At 39.8% G+C, this 19,904-nt stretch overlaps 2 protein-coding genes across 3 annotated transcripts in view; both read left to right on the plus strand.

Moving 5' to 3' along the window:
* Positions 1-4,028: 4,028 nt before the first annotated feature.
* SULT1C4 (sulfotransferase family 1C member 4) lies at positions 4,029-11,071 on the plus strand. Of its 2 annotated transcripts, none has more exons than XM_005487978.2 (8): positions 4,029-4,169; positions 5,100-5,276; positions 6,893-7,030; positions 8,278-8,375; positions 8,703-8,829; positions 10,079-10,173; positions 10,379-10,559; positions 10,718-11,071. In XM_005487978.2, exons 2-8 carry the CDS (start codon positions 5,111-5,113, stop codon positions 10,828-10,830), a joined length of 918 nt encoding a protein of 305 aa, XP_005488035.1. In that variant the 5' UTR covers positions 4,029-4,169; positions 5,100-5,110; the 3' UTR covers positions 10,831-11,071. The 2 variants fall into 2 exon arrangements, with proteins under 2 accessions (XP_005488035.1, XP_074391985.1); XM_074535884.1 differs by lacking the exon at positions 4,029-4,169 and adding an exon at positions 4,543-4,622.
* A 7,051-nt stretch (positions 11,072-18,122) lies between these two features.
* The window catches only part of GCC2 (GRIP and coiled-coil domain containing 2), a 30,685-nt gene continuing 28,903 nt past the window's right edge, over positions 18,123-19,904 (plus strand). The window contains exon 1 of the mRNA XM_005487979.4: positions 18,123-18,269. Within this exon, the coding sequence (XP_005488036.3) occupies positions 18,168-18,269 (102 nt within the window). The 5' untranslated portion in view covers positions 18,123-18,167. The remainder of the gene's footprint in view (positions 18,270-19,904) is intronic.

Consider the following 19,904-nt stretch of genomic DNA (forward strand, 5'->3'; position numbering starts at 1 on the left):
AGGAGTTTGATGTTAATGGAACATAAATGCTTTACTGATAGGGATTGCACTTAGGCATGGTGCTTAAATGTGTTTCTTAATTAAAGCCTTAGGACTATTCCTTCCATGGTTACACTTACAATATCCTTTAGTACTTACTTTGCTACTGCATAAATATATCTGTGACAATTATTTCACCTGTATCTGGCTGGAACCCAATACTAAATACCCACCACAAGATTGGTGGTATTGGTGGTGTTGGTAGTGTCTGGTAGATTGGTACTGTTTCTATTTTACAGACACCTGCAGGATTGTTCTCCACAGCATATGGAGGTAGCCAGGAGCCTGTGGCAGGATATATTTGTGATTGAGTCTAAATGTATCCCACAGTACCAAAAGCTTTTGTTGCCTAAGGTTGCTCACTGACTTACAGTCAGATCAAGCTTAATTCAGTCCCCAAGAGATGAATGCAGTTTTAAAATTTAAGAAGCCTCAAAGTGACACCTTGGTCAGTCCAGAGTGTTCTTTCATTTCTCCAAAGGATGCATTTTTCTGAATGAGGAATACAGGTTGGTATCTAAGGATAGCAATAGCTATCAAATGTAATTTTCAACTCAAAATATTTTAACATCTTTTGGAATAAAGAGATTGTGTTTTGTCCAGCAGAGGGAGACCTGAGTTTAAGAGAAATGTAATATGAAGCATAGAAACATGAAGCATAACACAGAAACACATTCATTCAAATGTATCCGATATAAATTTTAGTTTATAAGAAATAGTACCTTATATTATACAGACCATTAAGTGTAGGCAAAATATTAAGCTAATCAGACTTAAAACCATATCATAGTGCTTGATACTGATGTAGGATTTGTAGCCTTCATCCGAGTTGAAGTCTGATACTATGAAAATAATAAAAGAAAACAAAGGCAAGCAAAATTAAAATCAAATTCAATAATAAAATAAAACAAGCACAGTGTGTTTTGGATGAGGAAACACCAGCCACCAGTTTGCACTCAGGAAAAGGCGAAAGGAAACCTGGAGGAAGCTCTCTACAGAGATTTTTTTTATAGTGGCCCTGTAAATCATGGCTCCAGAGAAGAAATCCAGTTCCTGGAGCAGCCAGTTCCACCTTCATCTCCCTTTTTCAGAACTGAAGAAATTCATCGCTCATTGCCTACTTCAAAAGCAGTTTTAAAGGTACAGGCAGTGATTTTTGACCTCAGTTCAGCTTATCTGACACAGAGCATTGTCCAAGGGCTACTCAGATTCACAGCTGCAATAGAAAAGAGACGCTCAATAAGCAGTCTTGAGTTTTCTTTGTCATACACACAAATGATATGCTTTGGGGATTACTGCATTATCAGGATGGTTGCATAACTGAGAGTAGTGAGCAATGTTACAAACCAGTAAATGACCTGCCAGGTACAAGAAGAACAAGCAGAACCAGTACAGGGCTTAACAGAGAGAGGAAAATAGCAAATCTTCCCATGAAACAACTTGAAAGTAAAAAGAAAAATTTTGTACCTTACCCTTCTCTGCTTGTTGTGGTTTAATCAATCGTTCTGGTGTTGTCAGCCTTCAGAAGAAAAACTTGGTGTAAGAGTCAGAAAAAGATCAAGTGGTTGACCAAAGACCAAAAGAATATTCCATAATATATGATGTCTACTCAGCAATAAAAGCTAAGAGAAAGGAGGAGGAAGAGAGGCATTCCTAATTTACACTGCTTGCCTTTCAGAGCAACAACTACATGCCCTGAATCCCTGATTCCCAGGAAGTGCCATACAAAATCTGCTGAGGGAAAGTAGAGAATAAAATCTTTCAGTTTTCACATACATGACCCTTGCTTTTGCTTTAGTAAACTGCGTGATCTCAACACAGAAGGTGTTTTTCCCTCTTATTTTCTTTCCCACTGTCCTGCTGAGTAGGGGAGTGATGGAGGAATGTGGTGGGCAGCTGGTATCCAAAGTCAACTCACCACAGTCGTTTTTGGCACCCAACATGGGGCTCAAGATAACAGCAGTTCTGTATTAAGTGTGCTGTAGCCATAGCAGGTATTACATGGCAAGCTCCTGTGCAGGTCACAGCTTGTTGGCTGTGCTGCTTTTCTCCTTATTTTGTGAACATGTTAATACAAATAACGTCTCTGTATTTTGCCCTGGAATTGTTGGCTTTGCTGTCCTGTACCTGCATTGTGGGGACAATAAGGGAATTCATTTCTCCTGTCTGGCACTGATGTGGATGGTTTATTAGTCAGGCTCACAAGATCCTTATTCACCCTTACATGAGCTTTCATACTAATAATTACCATTGTCAGCATATTATGGAGCTTATGGAATCTGGTATCAATCCCCAGGAGCAAGAAATCAAACAGAGAAGGCAAGTGACCAGCAGGAATGAGTAAAAAACTGCTGATCAGACTAAAGGGAAAGAAGGAAGTCCACAGATGGTGGAGAAAAGAACAGTCCTTGTTCACCCTCACATGAGCTTTCATACTAATAATTACCATTGTCAGCATATTATGGAGCTTATGGAATCTGGTATCAATCCCCAGGAGCAGAGAAGGCAAGAGACCAGCAGGAATGAGTAACAAACTGCTGATCAGACTAAAGGGAAAGAAGGAAAGCCACAGATAGTGGAGAAAAGAATAGGTAACCTGGCAAGATTATTGAGATAGTCAGGTTGTATGGGGATGGGGTGAGGAAGGCCAAGGTAAATCTGGAACTGAACATGGCAAACGACACAAAGAGTAACAAGGGCTTCTCTAGGTATGTTAACCAGAAAAAGAAGGTTACAGAAGGTAAACTTGCAACAATAAAAAGTGATGGAAAACTGGTAATAATGGAGCAGGAGAAAGCTGAGGTGCTCAAAGACTTCTGCCTCTGTCTCCAATGGCAACTTCTCTTGCCACTCTCTTAAGCCGATGGACAGCAGGATGGGAACTGAGGGAACAAAGTCCCTTCCACTGTAAGGAAAAATCAGGTTCATTATTATCTTAGGAACCTGAACCTAAAGTCTATGGGACCCAAAGAGCTACATTCCAGAATCCGATCAGAATTGGCTAATGGAGAGTAGCCCTGGGAGAAGAACTTGGGGGGTGCCGATGGATGAGAGACTGGACATGACCCAGCGATGTGCAACTGCAGCCCAGAAAGCCAAATGTGTCCTGGGCTGCATCCAGAGGAGGCTGGGAAGTGCATTCAGGGAGGTGATTCTGCCCCTCTACTCTGCACTGGTGAGACCCCACCAGGAATGCTGCATCCAGCTCTGGGGTCCCCAGCACGGGAAGGACATGGACCTGATGGAGTGAGTGCAGAGGAGGCCACCAAGACAATCAGAGGGATGGAGCACCTCTCCTATCAGGAAATTGATAGGGAGGGAACTGAAATTGTTCTGCCTGGAGAAGAGAAGGCTTCAGGGTGACCAAACTGTGGCCATGAAGTAGCTGAAGGGAATCTACAAGAAAGATGGAGAGAGACTTTGGACAAGGGCATAGAATGACAGGACAAGGGGGCTTCAAAATGAAAGAGAGTAGCTTTAGATTAGTTGTTAGGAAGAAATTCTTAACTGTGAGGGTGGTGAGACAGTAGAACAGGCTGCCCAGAGAAATTGGAAATGCCTCATCCATAAGATGGAGTTTATTTTCCCCACAGCACTCCCACAGTGCTAGTAAGTATAAGTGCAGTAGGCTTACATACAGCAACCACCTGTGGACTGAGGACCTGCTTTCTGGGAGGTGGCTGGATCACCTGCTGATGGGAAGTAGAGAATAAAATTTTGGGGATGTTTATTCCTTTGCCTGTACACACAGGATCTTTGCCATTTAGATTAGATATCAGGAAGAAAATTAATTATTCCAAGACTGCTGACAATGAGAGAGACAAATTAATAACCTTGCTGGAGCTATTGACTGATATTTTATGTTGTTGCCAGTAAAGAATCATCCTTTACATGAGAATTCCAAGTGTTTTTCTTTCACAGGATTCAAAAAGATTTCACAAACCATGCCAGAAAAAGTGCTCAGCTGTTGGTTGCTGCTGCACTTCCTCCTTTGCTCTCCTCATACTGATAAGAAGAATGAAATCTCCACCCACACAAGTTTTCAACCTACTTGTGCCTGAAGATTTAAGTTCTTGCATAGTTGTCAATACAGCCAAGGACTGAAGACATTTAAGCAGGAAAATTCTCAGGCAAGTTTCTTTTTCCTTCATTTTTTAAAAATTTCTTTAGTGACTGCCCTGCCGCCAATCCAACATCTCACACTGCTCAGCTGAATCTGTAGGAAATTGCTGTGAGTAAACAAGAAAACTAAAGAAAATATTCTAGCAATATTTGCTGTTGGGATTGAAATGTCTTTTTTTCTGGATGATATTTTTAGTTGAGATTATTTCTATAGCCTCCCTTTAAGCACAGCTTTCTTCTGACCAGACTCTGGAGCTCTGAAAGTTATGCTTAAGACGTTGTCCTGGGAGAAATTCAGAAATCAATAACTAGTTATTGTAAAACAGATTGATTCACATAATTAAAGTCTAACAAACTTTAGTTAATGATCAATCTGATTCAGGTTATTTACGGGCAACATATTTCAAAACACAGCAAAGAGTTCCAAGAGTGCCAAGATCCAGGAACGAAACACAGAAAAGGTCTGTGAGTTTTTGTGAATTTAAGGCACAAAGGGTGTTAGCAGGCGTTTCTGTTTATTTTCTTCACAGAGGAAGGGCTGGGTTCTGTGTGCTGATTTCATTACCTGCTGTTATCCTCTGCCTTCTTTTGAATCACACCTCTGATTACTTTTTTTTTTTTGTCTTAAGAAGCCTTCATACCAATCATCTGAATTTTACATGAATGTGTTCAATATGAGAATAATGACTTTTTTCTCTTCTTGTATCTGAGTAAACAAAGTGATTTTTAGAGACACAGAAAACTACCACTAGCAATACACCATGCATTTCTGAAAATGAGATCCAGCTTTAAGGGATCTATATATATCCAGATAGAACAAATCATGGCAAAAAAAAATCAGATGACATAGAATTTTGTCAATAAGAGAGACCTCAAGATGAGTAATTCAGATTTTTTTTCAGAGCAGCCATGTTAATTCTAAGCCTTTCTTCATGCAGTTCTCATTGCCATGAATAAAATGAAAGATTTGAGTCTGGGAGAGACAATGATTCGAACTGGGTTACGTGAAGTGGATGGTGTTCCCGTCACAGAACCAATTGCCAGCATTTGGGACCAAGTGTGGAAGTTCAAAGCCAAGCCTGATGATGTGCTCATTGCAACCTATGCAAAAGCAGGTTGGTGTGGGTAGGAAACAGAATAGAAAAGTTTGGCATCATGCTTATTGATGGGATTGAGATTATTTTTTTTTGGTGACTAATATTTGTTTAACTCCAAACTAGAAATATTTTAAAGACATGAAGCTGTGTCAGCTGTGACTAGTAACTCCTGACTTCTTTGGCAGAGGCAACAACTACCTGTTACTACTGAAGTACAAACACCCAAAGTCTAATGACCTAAAATTGTTACCTTTAACTCAGATTATAGACATTTATATTAATGGTGACAATAGGAGTTTTCCACCAATATGTAGTGATTTAAGAGTGCGTAGAAATAAGTGATCATTGCTAAGAAATAATAGAAACTAACTGTATGACTATGAAACATATTATGTATTTGGAGAACGATTTTTGTGTAAACAAGTAGTGATTTCTGAAAATTGATTAATTCTTTAAAATAACCAAATTAATTTAAGAATTTTGGTCAACAAACCAACAAAGAAAAATACCACCATTATTACTAGCTATCTGGCATTTTACTCAGTGACTGGACAATATTTCTCCTCTTCATCAAACCCTTTATACTTACTACACAAGAAAACAATTAATAACAAGCATCAATATGAATTCTGTATGAATAAAAACATACAGTTTTGGAGATTCAGGAACAGATATGGGAGAATTTGATCATCATAAAAAATAATTATTTAAATTAGCAAGAATTTTTAGGGCTTTTTTTTTTTGTCAGCAGGGGAAAATGTTTTTAACAAAAAAATCCACCATTAGTTTTGTAAAACCTGAAGGCTTTTGATTTACTACCTGTATACTAAAGGCAAAACCACATTATTTAACCCAGTTGGGATTAAAACCTTCCAGCCAGTGAACTGAAAATAAATAAAGTTAGGATTCCATTTGACATTATGTCATATCTGTGTGAGATGCATCACACAAGCATCTTAAGAAGGGCTGAATCTCCTGCCTAAATTGCTTTCCAATTTATCCCTTAGCCTGTTCTCTAGCTGACCTGCCACAGTACCTCAGAGAAGATGTGGCTGACACAGAGATGACAGCTATAAAAGAAAAGTGACACATGAGATACACTATACTGTAACTCTCACAAATGTTGCAGACACTCAGGCAGATGAAATGTACAGACTTTCATTAACATGGTTCAAAGGGAAACTTTGCAAATACTTCCACTTTTTAGTATTTTCAAACTGTATGAAATTTTAACTCACTTGAAGTTCAGATATCGCATTTTTTTACTCAAATTCAGTATGAAAACAAAATAGGAGAATTTTTGTTAGGGATTAAAGAAGGAAGTTTCATTCCTCTGCAAATAATATTCTCCCAACAATAGTGAGTTTATCCCAGTGTTTTTTTCAGTACTGGTGTGGGGACTTATTTCTTTAGGCAAGAAGAAGTCTGTCTAAAATGGAATTGAGCTTTGCGAATTACCTTTGTTGATCAATTAGGCATTTTGCCTGTATTGTACTCTTTCCATTTTGTCTACTATTTTCTATGCTATTCTTTCCCCCATTATCACAGAGTCCATCCTTCTGGCTTTCAGTGCCCTAATAGAAGAAACTCTTGGCTATCCTGGAGGGAAACATCTAAACACTTGACATTTTCAGGTACCACATGGACCCAGGAGATAGTGGATATGATTCAACAAAATGGAGATACTGAGAAGTGTAAACGTGAGACTACTTACAAACGCCACCCTTTCCTCGAGTGGTTTTTGGCAGAGCCTCCATCTGCACGTTACTCAGGTGAATATTATCTATATTTTAAACAAAATGAAACAAAACAAGCTCATAGTGCTGATGCCACAAGTATCCTGGAAAAGGTCCACTTGCTTTGTTCTTGAACTAAGCACCATTTTGGCTATTAAGGACCAGTTCAGGGGTTTTAACATAAACATCTAGTGCTACTCAAGGTGCTGCAAGGCTGACAGATGGGATTGCTTCAGGTGCTACTGAAGACCATGATGTTTTGTAGTAGTATCTGAAGCTGTGTTTGATACTCCACAGTATCTAAACCAGCAGCAGATATGTATATAATGGCAATTGAATGGGGCATGGAGGCAATTCAATGCCATTCAGAGATTACAGGCTGTATGGAAGAGAAACATATGTCATGGACTTCTTTCTGAGAGGGGCATAATGTTTTTAGTGGTTTTGCTACTGTTTCAAGTAACTGCTGCTCAGTTCTAGGGTCTAGTCATCTAAACAAGCTATGGAACATTCAGGCAACCAGCAGGCTTCACTGGCTTGCAGCTTCTTACAAAAATCTCCCTCAGCAAGGGCTCCATTTCCACACAAATTGTTAAGTCAGACTCTCACATCTGAAGCTAAAAAGCTTGACTAGGTCTGCAGAAGTGCTACTTTTTCTCTTCTAAACTAGACTGTGTTGACTCAGAGACAAAAAATGATAGATGACAGAGGATGATACATAATGACAGGGAAAAAAATTATGGAGGTCATGATAGATGTCTAAAAGGGAAATGGGAGGAGATAACACATCTCTAAATATCATCAGATATTCCCAAGTAGGCCCATATATCCATAGCTACTGAAAATCCATCATTTCTCCTGCTTTCTCTTTATGTGCTACCCACAAAGTCTAATCAGCCGTCATATTCTTGTATCCTAGAAAGAAACAAATATTTCTTACCTCTAAGGTGGAAGGAGACCACCAAATATTGCAAAGGAAAAGCTTTGGTTGGATAAATAGAAATCAGTATTTATCATAATCCCTTTGAAAGAAAGTATGGGCCCAAGAGAGCAAAAAGATATAAATCTGTTCTGCTCAAATACACAGGCCAAATTTTCTCTAGAAACACTGAAGATGCTTAAGTAATGTTGTATATGTTAACCTGCTAGTAAGAGCTTTGGAGATGAGTGATCAATGCAAGGTGAACTGCTGGAAAGTCACAGTCACAATCACATGTGTGAGCATAGGAAAGAAGTGCTAGTTCAATTTAGAGAACAACTTTTCATAATTAAACATCCCACAGGTGTGGAGTTAGCTGAAGCCATGCCATCTCCACGGACAATAAAAACTCATCTGCCAGCGCAGCTGCTGCCTCCATCCTTCTGGGAACAAAACTGTAAGGTAAGGCTGAAGAGCCCTATTCTACCTCACAGCAAAGAAAGTGACATAAACCAAAATATTCTTCTGGAAAAATTTGTTTTCCAGAATTGCTGGGAAATCAAATTAAAAAATCTTAAAAAAACATTTTCCCTTTAATGTGTGAAGTCTGTGGGAATCAAAAGTCACAGCTAGGTTACCTGAGCTGGATTCTAGAAAATGGCAGCTTGAAAGCAAAACCTCTTAAATCTCTACCAGCAGGCTCTAAGAGAAAACCCCAGGAAATGCTCAATATCTATATTTGTATATGCAAGTTAATTTCTTTCTCTCTCTCTTTTCATATCAATAAAGATAATCTATGTGGCAAGAAATGCAAAAGACAACCTGGTGTCATACTACCATTTCCACAGAATGAATAAAGGGTTGCCTGATCCAGGAACCTGGGAGGAGTTTGTGGAGAAATTCATGACTGGAAAAGGTGATTAACTGCAATCGGATGTTTATGAGACTTTGATCATTTTAAGAATGCATGGCATTGGTTTTTAAATTTTGGTTATGGTTTGAAATCCTGTGCAAACACTGTGGAAGGATATCTGCTGAAGGTGTTTCAGTCATAATTTTTCTTCATTCACAAATTTTTATTATTACCTAAAGGATTAAATCTATCTTTAAGCTTCCATTTTGAGAAAAAATATAAACACTAATATTTATTCTGTTATAATTCAGAAACATATATCACAATTTTCAGGCTTCATCTCTTCTCTCTGAGATTAAAATAAGCCATTTGAAAAGGAACAATGGTTTAACTGGTCTTACTATAAACTGATAAAATTTGAAATTTAAAAAAGAAGTGGAGAGTTAATTTGGATAGAAATGTGCAGTGTGAAATTGAGATAAGGAAGTCTTTGAACCTAAATTAATGTATATAAAAATCAGATGTTGGAAAAAAGACAGTTCTCTAACTAAGGGCAGGCAACCCTAGAAGAAGATTCTTCCCTTTCTAAAAGAGGTGCTGATATCACAGGATATCCAAGAAACAAAATTTGGTCAAGTGGATGGCAGTTTACAATTTGAGTCACTAAAGCTTCCTTAGGTCATTAATATTTTTGCCACCATGTAGGCCTAGAGATACCACAGTCTGAACCAGCATGAGAGTCACACATCCAAAGGAGACCTTATGCCTTGTGTTTGACCAGCTTAGCTTGGGAGCTATATATATCTGTCCCAGAGCAGACATACAGTATAGAACATATTTACTTCTGTCTTAGCTAATCATTTTGGCACTTGCTTGAGAGAAGTAGGCATTTCTGATAGCATGGCAAATATCGAAACCAGGTAGAATCATAGAATCATGCAAGCTGGAATGGATTTCTGTTGTCCATACATTCCCAACCCCTGCCCTGTCCAAAGCAGGGTTAATTATGACAAGCCTTGTCCAGATGATCAAATGAATACTGGAATTGTGTGTTTTCATTGACTATAATGCATCTGCATTTGCTGCCCTTGAAAGTTACACATGAGTCCTGTTCTGAGCTTCCACAAACCTGAGGGATTAATAGCAAAAATGCTGTAGCAAGCACAGAGCACAGCAGTGCTTACTATCACAGCCATACTGATTCAAAACCAGCTCAGAAATTCACAGGTACTGGTTAAGAGGCAAACATGAGTGCCAAATGTGTTAAAGACACAATCAGCATTTATTGCTGCTGATGTTACTTCTTTTTCAGTCCTCTGGGGTTCCTGGTATGACCACGTAAAAGGATGGTGGAAGGCAAAAGATAAGCACCGTATCCTCTATCTCTTCTATGAAGACATGAAGGAGGTAAAAGGCTGAACATATGTTTATAGAGCTCTGAAATCTGTAAGTCTAGCAGAAACTAACTGCAAGCAACAGTTTTATATTACAATGCCAGTATCAGTAAATACAGTAACCTGATCTCTGCGTGAGGATTGCAGCTCTCACATGACCTTTGATTTCTTTGCTTTTTCCTAGCTCTGTGTCTTATCCCATGTAATTGTTTCCGCAGAATCCAAAGCGAGAAATTCAGAAGATTGCAAAGTTCCTAGAGAAGGATCTGAGTGATGAGGTTCTAAACAAAATAGTCCATAGCACCTCTTTTGAGGTAATGAAGGAAAACCCCATGGCAAACTACACTAAAGACTTTGAAGGAATAATGGATCATTCCATTTCCCCATTCATGAGAAAAGGTACTGAGGTTTGTTACTGACATCAACCCTGTCTGCTTGTCATTCTGTCATTTTGAAATAAGCATTGAAGTACAAGTATCAAATAAGTTGTGGATAATCAGCTTCAGGAAATAATGGTAAATCAATTTTTTCTCTTTTTTTTCTTTGTAATTTCTTAGGGACCGTTGCAGACTGGAAGAATCATTTCACTGTGGCACAGAATGAGAAATTTGATGAAGATTATAAGAAGAAAATGTCTGATACCTCTCTTGTTTTTCGCATGGAATTGTAATTACTTGCAATTGAAATTTATGATCTTCAGCTTTTCCCATGTTATATATTTTGCTTTTCTTTCACAAAATGCCAGTGTTCCTAAGATCTTCCTTTCACACATCACTGATTTTTCATTATTGGCAGAGTGCCCAAATTATGCCAAAGTTTAAATCTCCCTCAAGAAAATAACTCCACTGGACAATTCTCAGTCACCCCCACCACAGTTACTTTCAGCATTAATAAAAATATTTCAAAGTTGCTGTGGGTTTTGATCTTTGTAAAACTGCAGTTGATATTGCTGGCATTTTCAAATCAAACTCTAACAGAAACTAGGAGCCAACAGGAAAAAAGGTGTTAAAAGAATGCAACAGATTGTATGAATATTAATCAATCAATAACAATATATAAATTTAAAGGTGGTCAAGTATAAAGAGAGGAACAGAAGTGCACAATGTAGAATAAATTTCATTTTCTCTCATTTTAAGTTGGACATAAGAAATGCTGTTGAAATGAAAGCAACATTTCCAAAAACACCAAAAACCCATTACTTCCTTAGATAAAAACTGCTGAAGGGCTATATAGAGGCATTTATTTACAGTCTAGCCACGGGCACAGTAGTCCTTATTGCATCTCACATTTGCCTTCTGAACGGGACATTATAATGTTCTCATGACATTTGGAAAATTCTGAGCTGGTATGAACCAGGTGAAGAGTCAATGCTGCAAATGCCATCTCCCTCTTCACTGTTGTAAAAGTGTTCATCAGATACTTCATGTCATTGCCTTCTCCTTTGCCTTACCAATCAAAAGTATAAACAGTTTGTTGAGGCTCTTAGTTGCAATAGGGCCTGGTAGATACTGGAAAATAAAAACCAGTTCTGCTTCAGCATTAGTTCCATAACTACAGGCTTGCTTTGAGCTTGTGCAAAATTAACTAAAGCAATTCATAACTCATTTAATTACAGACAACTGTTACTAATCCACTTTTAGATTTAAAGTGCCACCATGGAGTTGGCATGCAAAAAAGGCCACTTGCTGCTTAACTGAGTTTGCACTCTGAATGTTGGAGGGAACTGAATGTAGATTACAGCAGCTAAAGAAAAGTATGCCTTAATCTCATTTATCCTAGTTTAGTCAAGTTTAATACAAAATGTTTGCCAGGGATGTTTTCTCTTTGGCTCATGGAGAGTTAAAAGTAAGCTAAAAAGCTGTAGCAATATGAGCAGCTGCCAAATGCAAAGCTCATTTCAGGCTACTTATTTAATCCCCATATTGCAGTCATTAATGCAGCCATAAAGGGCAGCACATATCTGAAGTGAATGCAGTCATGAAGGGCAGCAATACCTTGCATCAATTTGAAAACAAACAAAAAGTTGCCTGGTAAATGTAGGAGTTACATTGTCCTGGCCCACAGAGTTTTCCCCAAAAATGCTGGAATCACTGAAAGTGGAAGCATGTATTTACTACATTGGTGTAATTATTTTTTTTTAAACTTCAGGTCCACAGATTCCTGCCCACAAACAAAGGATGTCTCTGTAAAATGACTACCCAAGAAAAAATTATCTGTCAGAGCACTGCTGTTCATCACAGCAAGAGCAAGGCTAAATACCAGCTTGAGGAGCTTTCTACTACTTGTTTGGGTTTTGTTTATGATTAACTTGATTTACTGTCTAAGAAAAGGTGTTGCCTGCTCTTTCAGATATTTCCACTCTCTTGGGCTGCTCTATGAAACTTCGTGAGTCAGCACAGTTTGTCAATCTAATCCTCATTCAGTGCCACAAGAGGTATCAGTAAATGGAAAACATGCTTAACTCAGGAGCTTGGTGACATTTTATGAGCAGTGCTGGACAAAAGGTCACACAGATGACCTGTTTGCTCCTCCCTTGAAATCTCAAAACTACCAGAAAAGCAAAATGCTGACAGTGGCTGAAGCCTTATTTGAAAAGGGAGTTGCATAGCAACTGCAAGGATAGAGGCACCATATTATAAGGGACTAGAATCACACTGGGAAATTCACCTTTGCTCTCACTTCCTTAGGTAACTTTTCACCCAGCTGCAATTCAGCTGCTATAAACAACAGATAAGAAGTACCACAGGTCAGACTGCAGTCCTAGAATACAACAGGGGAGAAACAAACACTTGATGTGTGGCTACATAAGAAGTGGCTTTTCATATGCTATTGATATTATCTTTCTATATATTCAGAGACAGGAATCTCAACTATTTTGACAAAATATAGCTGGCAGGAGGATAGAAAAGTGGAGACTTTCTGCTTTTTATGCCTTCTCAAGCCACCATAGCTGAGAGATCAATTTACAGATTCAATCATGATTTGCAAAATATTCACTAATGTAAAACTACAGGGAGTAGTTTATTGTTACCAGTGAAATTTATTTGACCTGTAGTTATGAAGAAAATTTGGGAAAAAGGTCAATGGGTTGTATGCATCCCTCAAAGGCCATAGATTCTACCATGGTTTGGTGTCTATTTTGACTTTATGTCAATAGAATTGTGCATATGCTTCCGGGCATATGCCTGGAGGGTGCCCTCATCTAGAGCGCCTTCAACTTCCATGTCTTTAAGTCTGACAGTTGCTATGTACAGAAGAGCTTTAAACGATGTGTTTGTATATGGTGATTTTTTTACTGATACCGACAAAAGTTGGTAAGAGATTTAATATATTTTTATGTAAGATACTGTAAATCAATGATCACCTGCAGAAGGAGATTGTATGTGTACAGCCACATTATTTCAAATAACTTAAACTACTGTCACACTTCTGATAGAAACACATGACTCCATATACTGTGGAGATAAAACTGTACAGAAATACATTAGACCTAAGTCCTAAAAATACATCCATGCTTTATTTTCATCCAGTTAGCGAGATGCACAGCTTTACTAACCTTCTCAGATGCAACATCTTCAATGTCAGTTTAACAAGACTTGAGTCAGCTTAGCTAATGCAATCCCACAGCAACTTCTTTGATGTTGCTTGTTTCTTCTTCTATAAGAAAGTGTCCCTGCTGGGTTTTGATAGTACAGAAACTTTGTTATCCATCTCTAAAAATGTTTCAGGGTCAGTGTTGATTAATACATGTTAATTGCTCACGTGTTTCTGTTTTGCAGCTCTGCATTAACAACAGTCAAAACAAATCCTCCCATGGGAATGACCAAAGATTCCTGCTTCAATACTGACTATTTAAAAGACACTGCTGTATTAATTCAAGATTAGTTGTATTCCTCCTTAAGCTTAGCAGTTGAGTCAATAGCAGCTATGGGACACATTTTACCTTCACATGGAATGTGAAGGTAATTTGTGAAAAAGAATGAAGGAAACACAGAGCTCCAAAAAATTACACAAAGAAACAGACAAGTGAGCTGTTCTATCATCCTAGCTAGCATTCAAAGACAGAGGGACAGTGCTTTCCTTTCCAGTAATCTAACTATAGATGATCTGCTTCACACTTGAACTGAAAGTCTCTGTTTTTCTCTGGTTAGGAAAAGAGACCATGAAGAGGAAGAAAATTTTATGTAATTTGCCCTATCCATACTGGATATGGAATCATACTTTATATTAATGGTTTACATCAACATGTTCATAAAGTGTTTTACCTTGACAACAAGGTTAATTATTAATTATGGCATTTTTCAGAAGTGCATTAACATATTTTAAGCCTAGACTGAAGGTTTCATTTCCCTCACATCCTCAATGAATGCTGCAAGGTCTCAGTGCATGCTGTAGGTGAGCCTAGAGGCACACAGAGAGTTAAGTCTTTCATACTTCTAAGATGCAGCCAAACTGTGCTGCCAGACTGAAAGTAATGGGCTTAGGCTGGATAACAAACAAGGCTCTGCCTGCCCTCCAGGCCAAGCAGTGTGTAGGTAGATCAGGAAAGCAATCATTCAGCAGCACCCTGTGGTTAATGTGAAAGAAGCAAATTACTCATGGATTCTTTTGCAGAAGGGCTTTGTCATGGGCTGCTGCAAGGGCACTTGGTATCTATCAGCTGTGTGAGCTCAGACTGAACTGAAGGCTCCCAGTAGAATCATATCCATCTACCATCACTGTGGACACAGAGGCTTCATGTCAAAAGCAAGCCACCCTGGGTCCTGCTCTGGTACAGGCAATATAAATACGGGTAGAATCTTAGGTCAGGCACCTAAAAATTAAGGTAACTGATTTTTTTTATTTGTTAAAGTTGGGCCTTTTGATTCACAGTAATTTGTTATTGTACCAATATCATTCAGCATCATTTGTTACTATCTCTGTGTGCAATTAAATGTCCTTCATGCGCTGTTAACAATAGAACAGACTTTTGTAGCCAGACCTCAGACCAGGTGTGAAAAAAATGTTTCCTTGGGTGAGTTTTACATTAATCTATCAGAAGGCTTGTTGGCTTTTGCTGGTGAGAACAACAAACTACCCATCTCTGTTTCTTATTACATTTAAGACTAGAATTAAGGACTGTATATACAGTCTAATTTTTTAACACCTAACCAAATCCTTCATTCACAAAATAGTACTGAGATAAATAACTCTTTTTTAACTGTACCCTTCCACTCCTGTGGGAACCTACTGAACCTCAACCCAACAAAATGGCCATAGTCAGCCAAATAATTTCCAGTTCATCTGCACAGGGAGGTGTGCTTTAAGTTTCCAAACAGAGGAGAATACTTAACATACTATAAATTCATGTGTTGTTTTCCTTTATATTAACCTGGCATGTAAAAAAGGCATAGAAGCAACTAAAAGCAAGAACTCTGACTGGGCCAGCATGGGTCAAAACTAAGAGTCTGCAATCCTCAGAACTTGCTGCAAAATACAGTGGCAAGTATTTAAAGCATCTGCTCCTTTATGCTGAAAACACCTTGCCCAGTAGCAAAATTACAGGTATTTTCTCATTCTGTGCTCTTCAGAATATTCTTGCAGGTCTACTAATTCCAATGATAGTGAACAATCATTTGTACCCTACCTTGATGTAAAGACTAATTACAGCCCTGTGAGACCTGGCTTCTCAATGAAAGCAGAATTGAAAATTTGTTATGCTCTGCCCCAACACATCCCATAAATCTTATGGCAATCTTATTTTACATAGACAATGCTATTTAAAAATATGAATTAATTATCTTTTACAAAGATAATAAAATCATGAGATATATGGACTATGTAAATTATTCTTGTTTTTCTCACTTGTCTTGAGTTAGCTGCATTTATTATTATGTATCAGCTTACTGTCTCTTTCTAGATAGGCAAGACACAATTCTTAAATTGTTTAAGAAAATTTTATCAGACTATTGCAGGTACAAATCAACATTTTTCCCTGAAAAATTCAGAGCAACTTGCACTTTATTGTAAGAAACTGAAACAATCAACAGACAAAATCCTCAACCTTTTTTTAGTTATTCTAGAAAATTTTAAAATTCTTCTACCACTCCCTAACTAGGATTCTTTGCAATTGCTGTTGCAATTCAGGACCAGAATGAAAGACTGTTAAGACAATCTCAAATGTATAATACGCCTAAACTCTATTACATAAAATGGAGGGAGGGCTGAGTGGTCCCTAGCAAGAATCAGCTACAGAAAGCACTGTCTTCAGCACTAACACCTCTGAAAACTCTTTTGTGTCTGCCTTGGATGAGCTCCAAAATCAATTCCCTTGTAGGTTAAATAATGAGATGACCCAAGAGTTGGTACACAATACATACTGTCTGAAGATAGGCAGAAGGAACAAATATGCATGAAACACTGTTCTCTCTGTGGTTTCCCAAGAGAAGGTTAGTTTCCTACAGTGTTCTTCCCAAATATTCAAATTCAGTTGGAGGCTGATCTCAAAGCACTGAGCTGCGCAGTATGGCATAGTTTGGGGTGAAAAGCTTCTGCTCCAGAATGGTGTTGGAAGGTCTCTATCTCAAAAAGCTCTTATTGAAATTGTATGAAATCCCCACCTTAGACCAGAGCAACACAGGCATAGGTAACCAGTTCAGAGTACCCCACTGTGAAAGGGGAAAGAAAGAATAAATCTGAATCTTCTAAAAAGTATAATAATAGAAGTAATGAAAAAACACTGGCATGCTTTTTGGTTAGGGACATGTGCTTCTTGCCAGCAACCTCTGTGAGCATGGAACCATGTGCTCCTGCTACTGTTGTGTAGCTGCATAAGTAGAGATATATGAATATATGTAATGGACAGTGAATGCCTTGGAGGTGGGAAAAAAAACCACTTTCTTAGGTATATGTGAAGAAGCTTTCTGCTTTTTGTCACTATTTGCCATTTGAATTTTACAAGAAGAATGACAGTAAGCAGACTTGGAAAAACGCAATTATTCTTCTCAGACAAGCATTTCAACAAACTACTCTCCTTTTTATTAAACTACATATTCTCTCATGACAATATAATTAATTCGGTGATATTCAGTATTCGCCCAGTGAACCATAAACAGAATAATATGCCTAAATTGTTTTTCCCAGGCAACTTTTCATTAAAAATCAATTACTTATCATGAAATGTGAAAAATGATTCAGGCACTACCAAAGTGCATGCATGGTTACAACGAAAAATGTGTGCCCTTTAAATAAGGCATTGTTGCCCTCAAACAGGCATAAAAAGTCTCTTTAAGAACATGCAATTACAAGCCATAACACCTAGGTTCTGCTATTTGCTCTGGTAGTCCTTCACATGCATTTTTGAATTTGCAGAATCATGGAATTGTTAGGGTTGGAAGGGATCTCTGGTGATCGTCTCATCCAACCCCGGAGCCAAGGCAGGGTCACCTAGAGCAGGTGCCAAAGAATGGGCCCAGGTGGGGTTTGAATGTCCCCAGAGGGAGACTCCACAAGAGCCCTGGGCAGCTGTGTCAGTGCTCTGCCACCCTTAAGTAAAGAAATTCCTTCTCATGTTGGGGTGAAATTTCTTGTGGTTTTATTTAAGGCCACTGCTCCTTGTCCTGTCGCTGGGCACTGATGCAAAGTCTGGCACCATCCTACTGGCACCGGCCGCATTTATTTGATAAATAATTTAAATCAATTTGTGCTCCCATCAAGGTACTAAAAACAGGGTCTTAAATCGCTCCGTTTCTGCCCGAGCACGACACCCTTCATCTCACACTCTCTGCAGCACTGCTTTGCCCTTCGGGGCCCCTCAGGAACAGGGAATAGCGGGCTGCACTCGTGTTGCAGCCGTACCCCTTCCCCTTTTCATAAGGCGGAGAACATGAGATCGGCCCCGATACCAACTCCCCGGCTCACGGCCCGTTTCAGGCGAGCTCAGCCGCCGAGGCCGCGGGCTCTGGGTTCAGCCCCGCCCGGCCCCGGGGCGGCGCTCCGTGACGGACAGGCCGAGCCCGGCGTGCCGGGATGACGGAGGCGGAAGCGGCTCGAGGAGGATGTAGCGGCGCTGGCAGCGGCTGTGGCGCCGCGATCTCCCCGCCCCTGCAGCCGGCCGGCCCCGCCATGGAGGTAACGCGGCGGGCTTGGGCAGAGGGGCTGCGGAGCCCTCGGGGTCAGCGCAGCTGGGGCGGGTGCGGAGGGGGCGGTGCGTGACCTTGGCATGGGGCACGGCGGAGCGGGGAGGTGCGGACCGGCCCCTCCCACGCCGCGGGTTCCTGTCCCTTCCTGCGGTGACGGACGGTGAAGCCCGTGCGGCACTGGGCGCCCTTGGCCGCCGCCTCGCAGCCCCCGCGGGTGGCGCAGCTGTGAGGGAGGCCGGGGGTGGGAAGGGGGCGCTGTCTCTGCCCTGCGGAAATGGCAGCGCCGGTGCGGTTCAGTGCCCCTCGTGCTTGGGAGGTGGGGACGTCGCCTGTGGGCACGGGCTGGGGAGAGCGGGCAGCGCTGACTGCAGGGCAACCTCACTCGGGTGACGGACACACGGCCAGGGCTTCGCGTGGTTACTGTGTGAGAGCGCCCACGGGCGAACAAGGGTTCCTTCTCCACTGAGGTGACCCGATCGATGTGTTAACAGGACGTCCGCTGTGAAACACCTACCAACGCAAACAAATAAAAGCACTGAGGTGTCTGTATCTAGTATAGCTTTTATAAACACCAAGGCAAACACAAAGGCAACATTGACAAATTTTAAGTTCACACATTAAATTAACTCTCCTAGTAGTGTCTGTGCTGCTCGTGTGCCACATTCTGATAGAGGTTCAATGCCACTGTTGGTTGAAGCAATCACAAGTCAAAATGAGTTTTGATGTGACTTGGTACACTTAGGGTTGGTGATGTCTAATACTTGCACACTGCTCAGAAAATTGCTGTCCGTGATGACCACTACTGCCACAGTTCACAGAAAAGGCTGATATATTGCATTTATGCATTGGTTAGGCATTCTAAGAGGATGTTAGGCTATTGCAAGAGTAAGAGATAGATACCAGTGAAAATACCAAGAACATCTTGAAATGTGGCATGGAAACCCCTTGGTGTAGAGGGTAAAGTAGGCTTGAAATAAAATCTAAAAAAAAGATTGTATGTGTGTGTGTGTGTGTGTGTGCGTATCTCAGTAAACTGTGGAAGCATCCAGAATTCAGAATGGTGGACTAGAAACCATGTAGGATTGTATTGGGCTTAAAAGCATACTTAGTAGCTGCTAGCTCACAGCTCAGATGCAACTAATCAGTGAATTGTTCAGGGTTTTTTGGTAGCTCATCTTGATAATTTTTCTTCTAACTCAAGTGGGTGAAGCCCTCTACATGAGCTGCCTCTGGTTTCTGTTACCAGAACAGCAAAACTGCATGCATTGTTTTACACAGTGTGTGATTCTGCTTCTGTATGTATTAGCTTAAAGGAGTAAAAGTATTGTGAGAGGAAAATCCTTCTGACCTTGCTGTAGTATGGAGAGTGGTGAGCTGTCATTTTCTGAACAGTACATGCAGTTTGTTATAATTCATTATCCTGACCAAGTGCTAAAATATTAGGAGTGTAAATGTTGACAAAGTTACATCCTAAGAAAATCTGAAACTTTATAGCTTTTTTCCCTAATGCTGTACAGCACATTTTTTCCTAATAAGTTTCTTTTTGCCATCTTGAAAAAGAACCCCAAACATTTAGCATATGTGACATAGATGACTATAACTGCCTTTGTCCTTGATCTGTACT

Source organism: Zonotrichia albicollis, chromosome 2 (assembly GCF_047830755.1).
Source record: "Zonotrichia albicollis isolate bZonAlb1 chromosome 2, bZonAlb1.hap1, whole genome shotgun sequence".
Lineage (NCBI taxonomy): Eukaryota > Metazoa > Chordata > Aves > Passeriformes > Passerellidae > Zonotrichia > Zonotrichia albicollis.

Bases quoted from the DNA above. Each gene is read 5' to 3' on its own strand.
- SULT1C4 (XM_005487978.2), top strand. From the start codon at position 5,111: ATGAATAAAATGAAAGATTTGAGTCTGGGAGAGACAATGATTCGAACT. The intron at 7,031-8,277 runs GTGAATATTATC...AACATCCCACAG, and splicing joins TCCATCTGCACGTTACTCAG to GTGTGGAGTTAGCTGAAGCC. The intron at 8,376-8,702 runs GTAAGGCTGAAG...ATATCAATAAAG, and splicing joins TCTGGGAACAAAACTGTAAG to ATAATCTATGTGGCAAGAAA.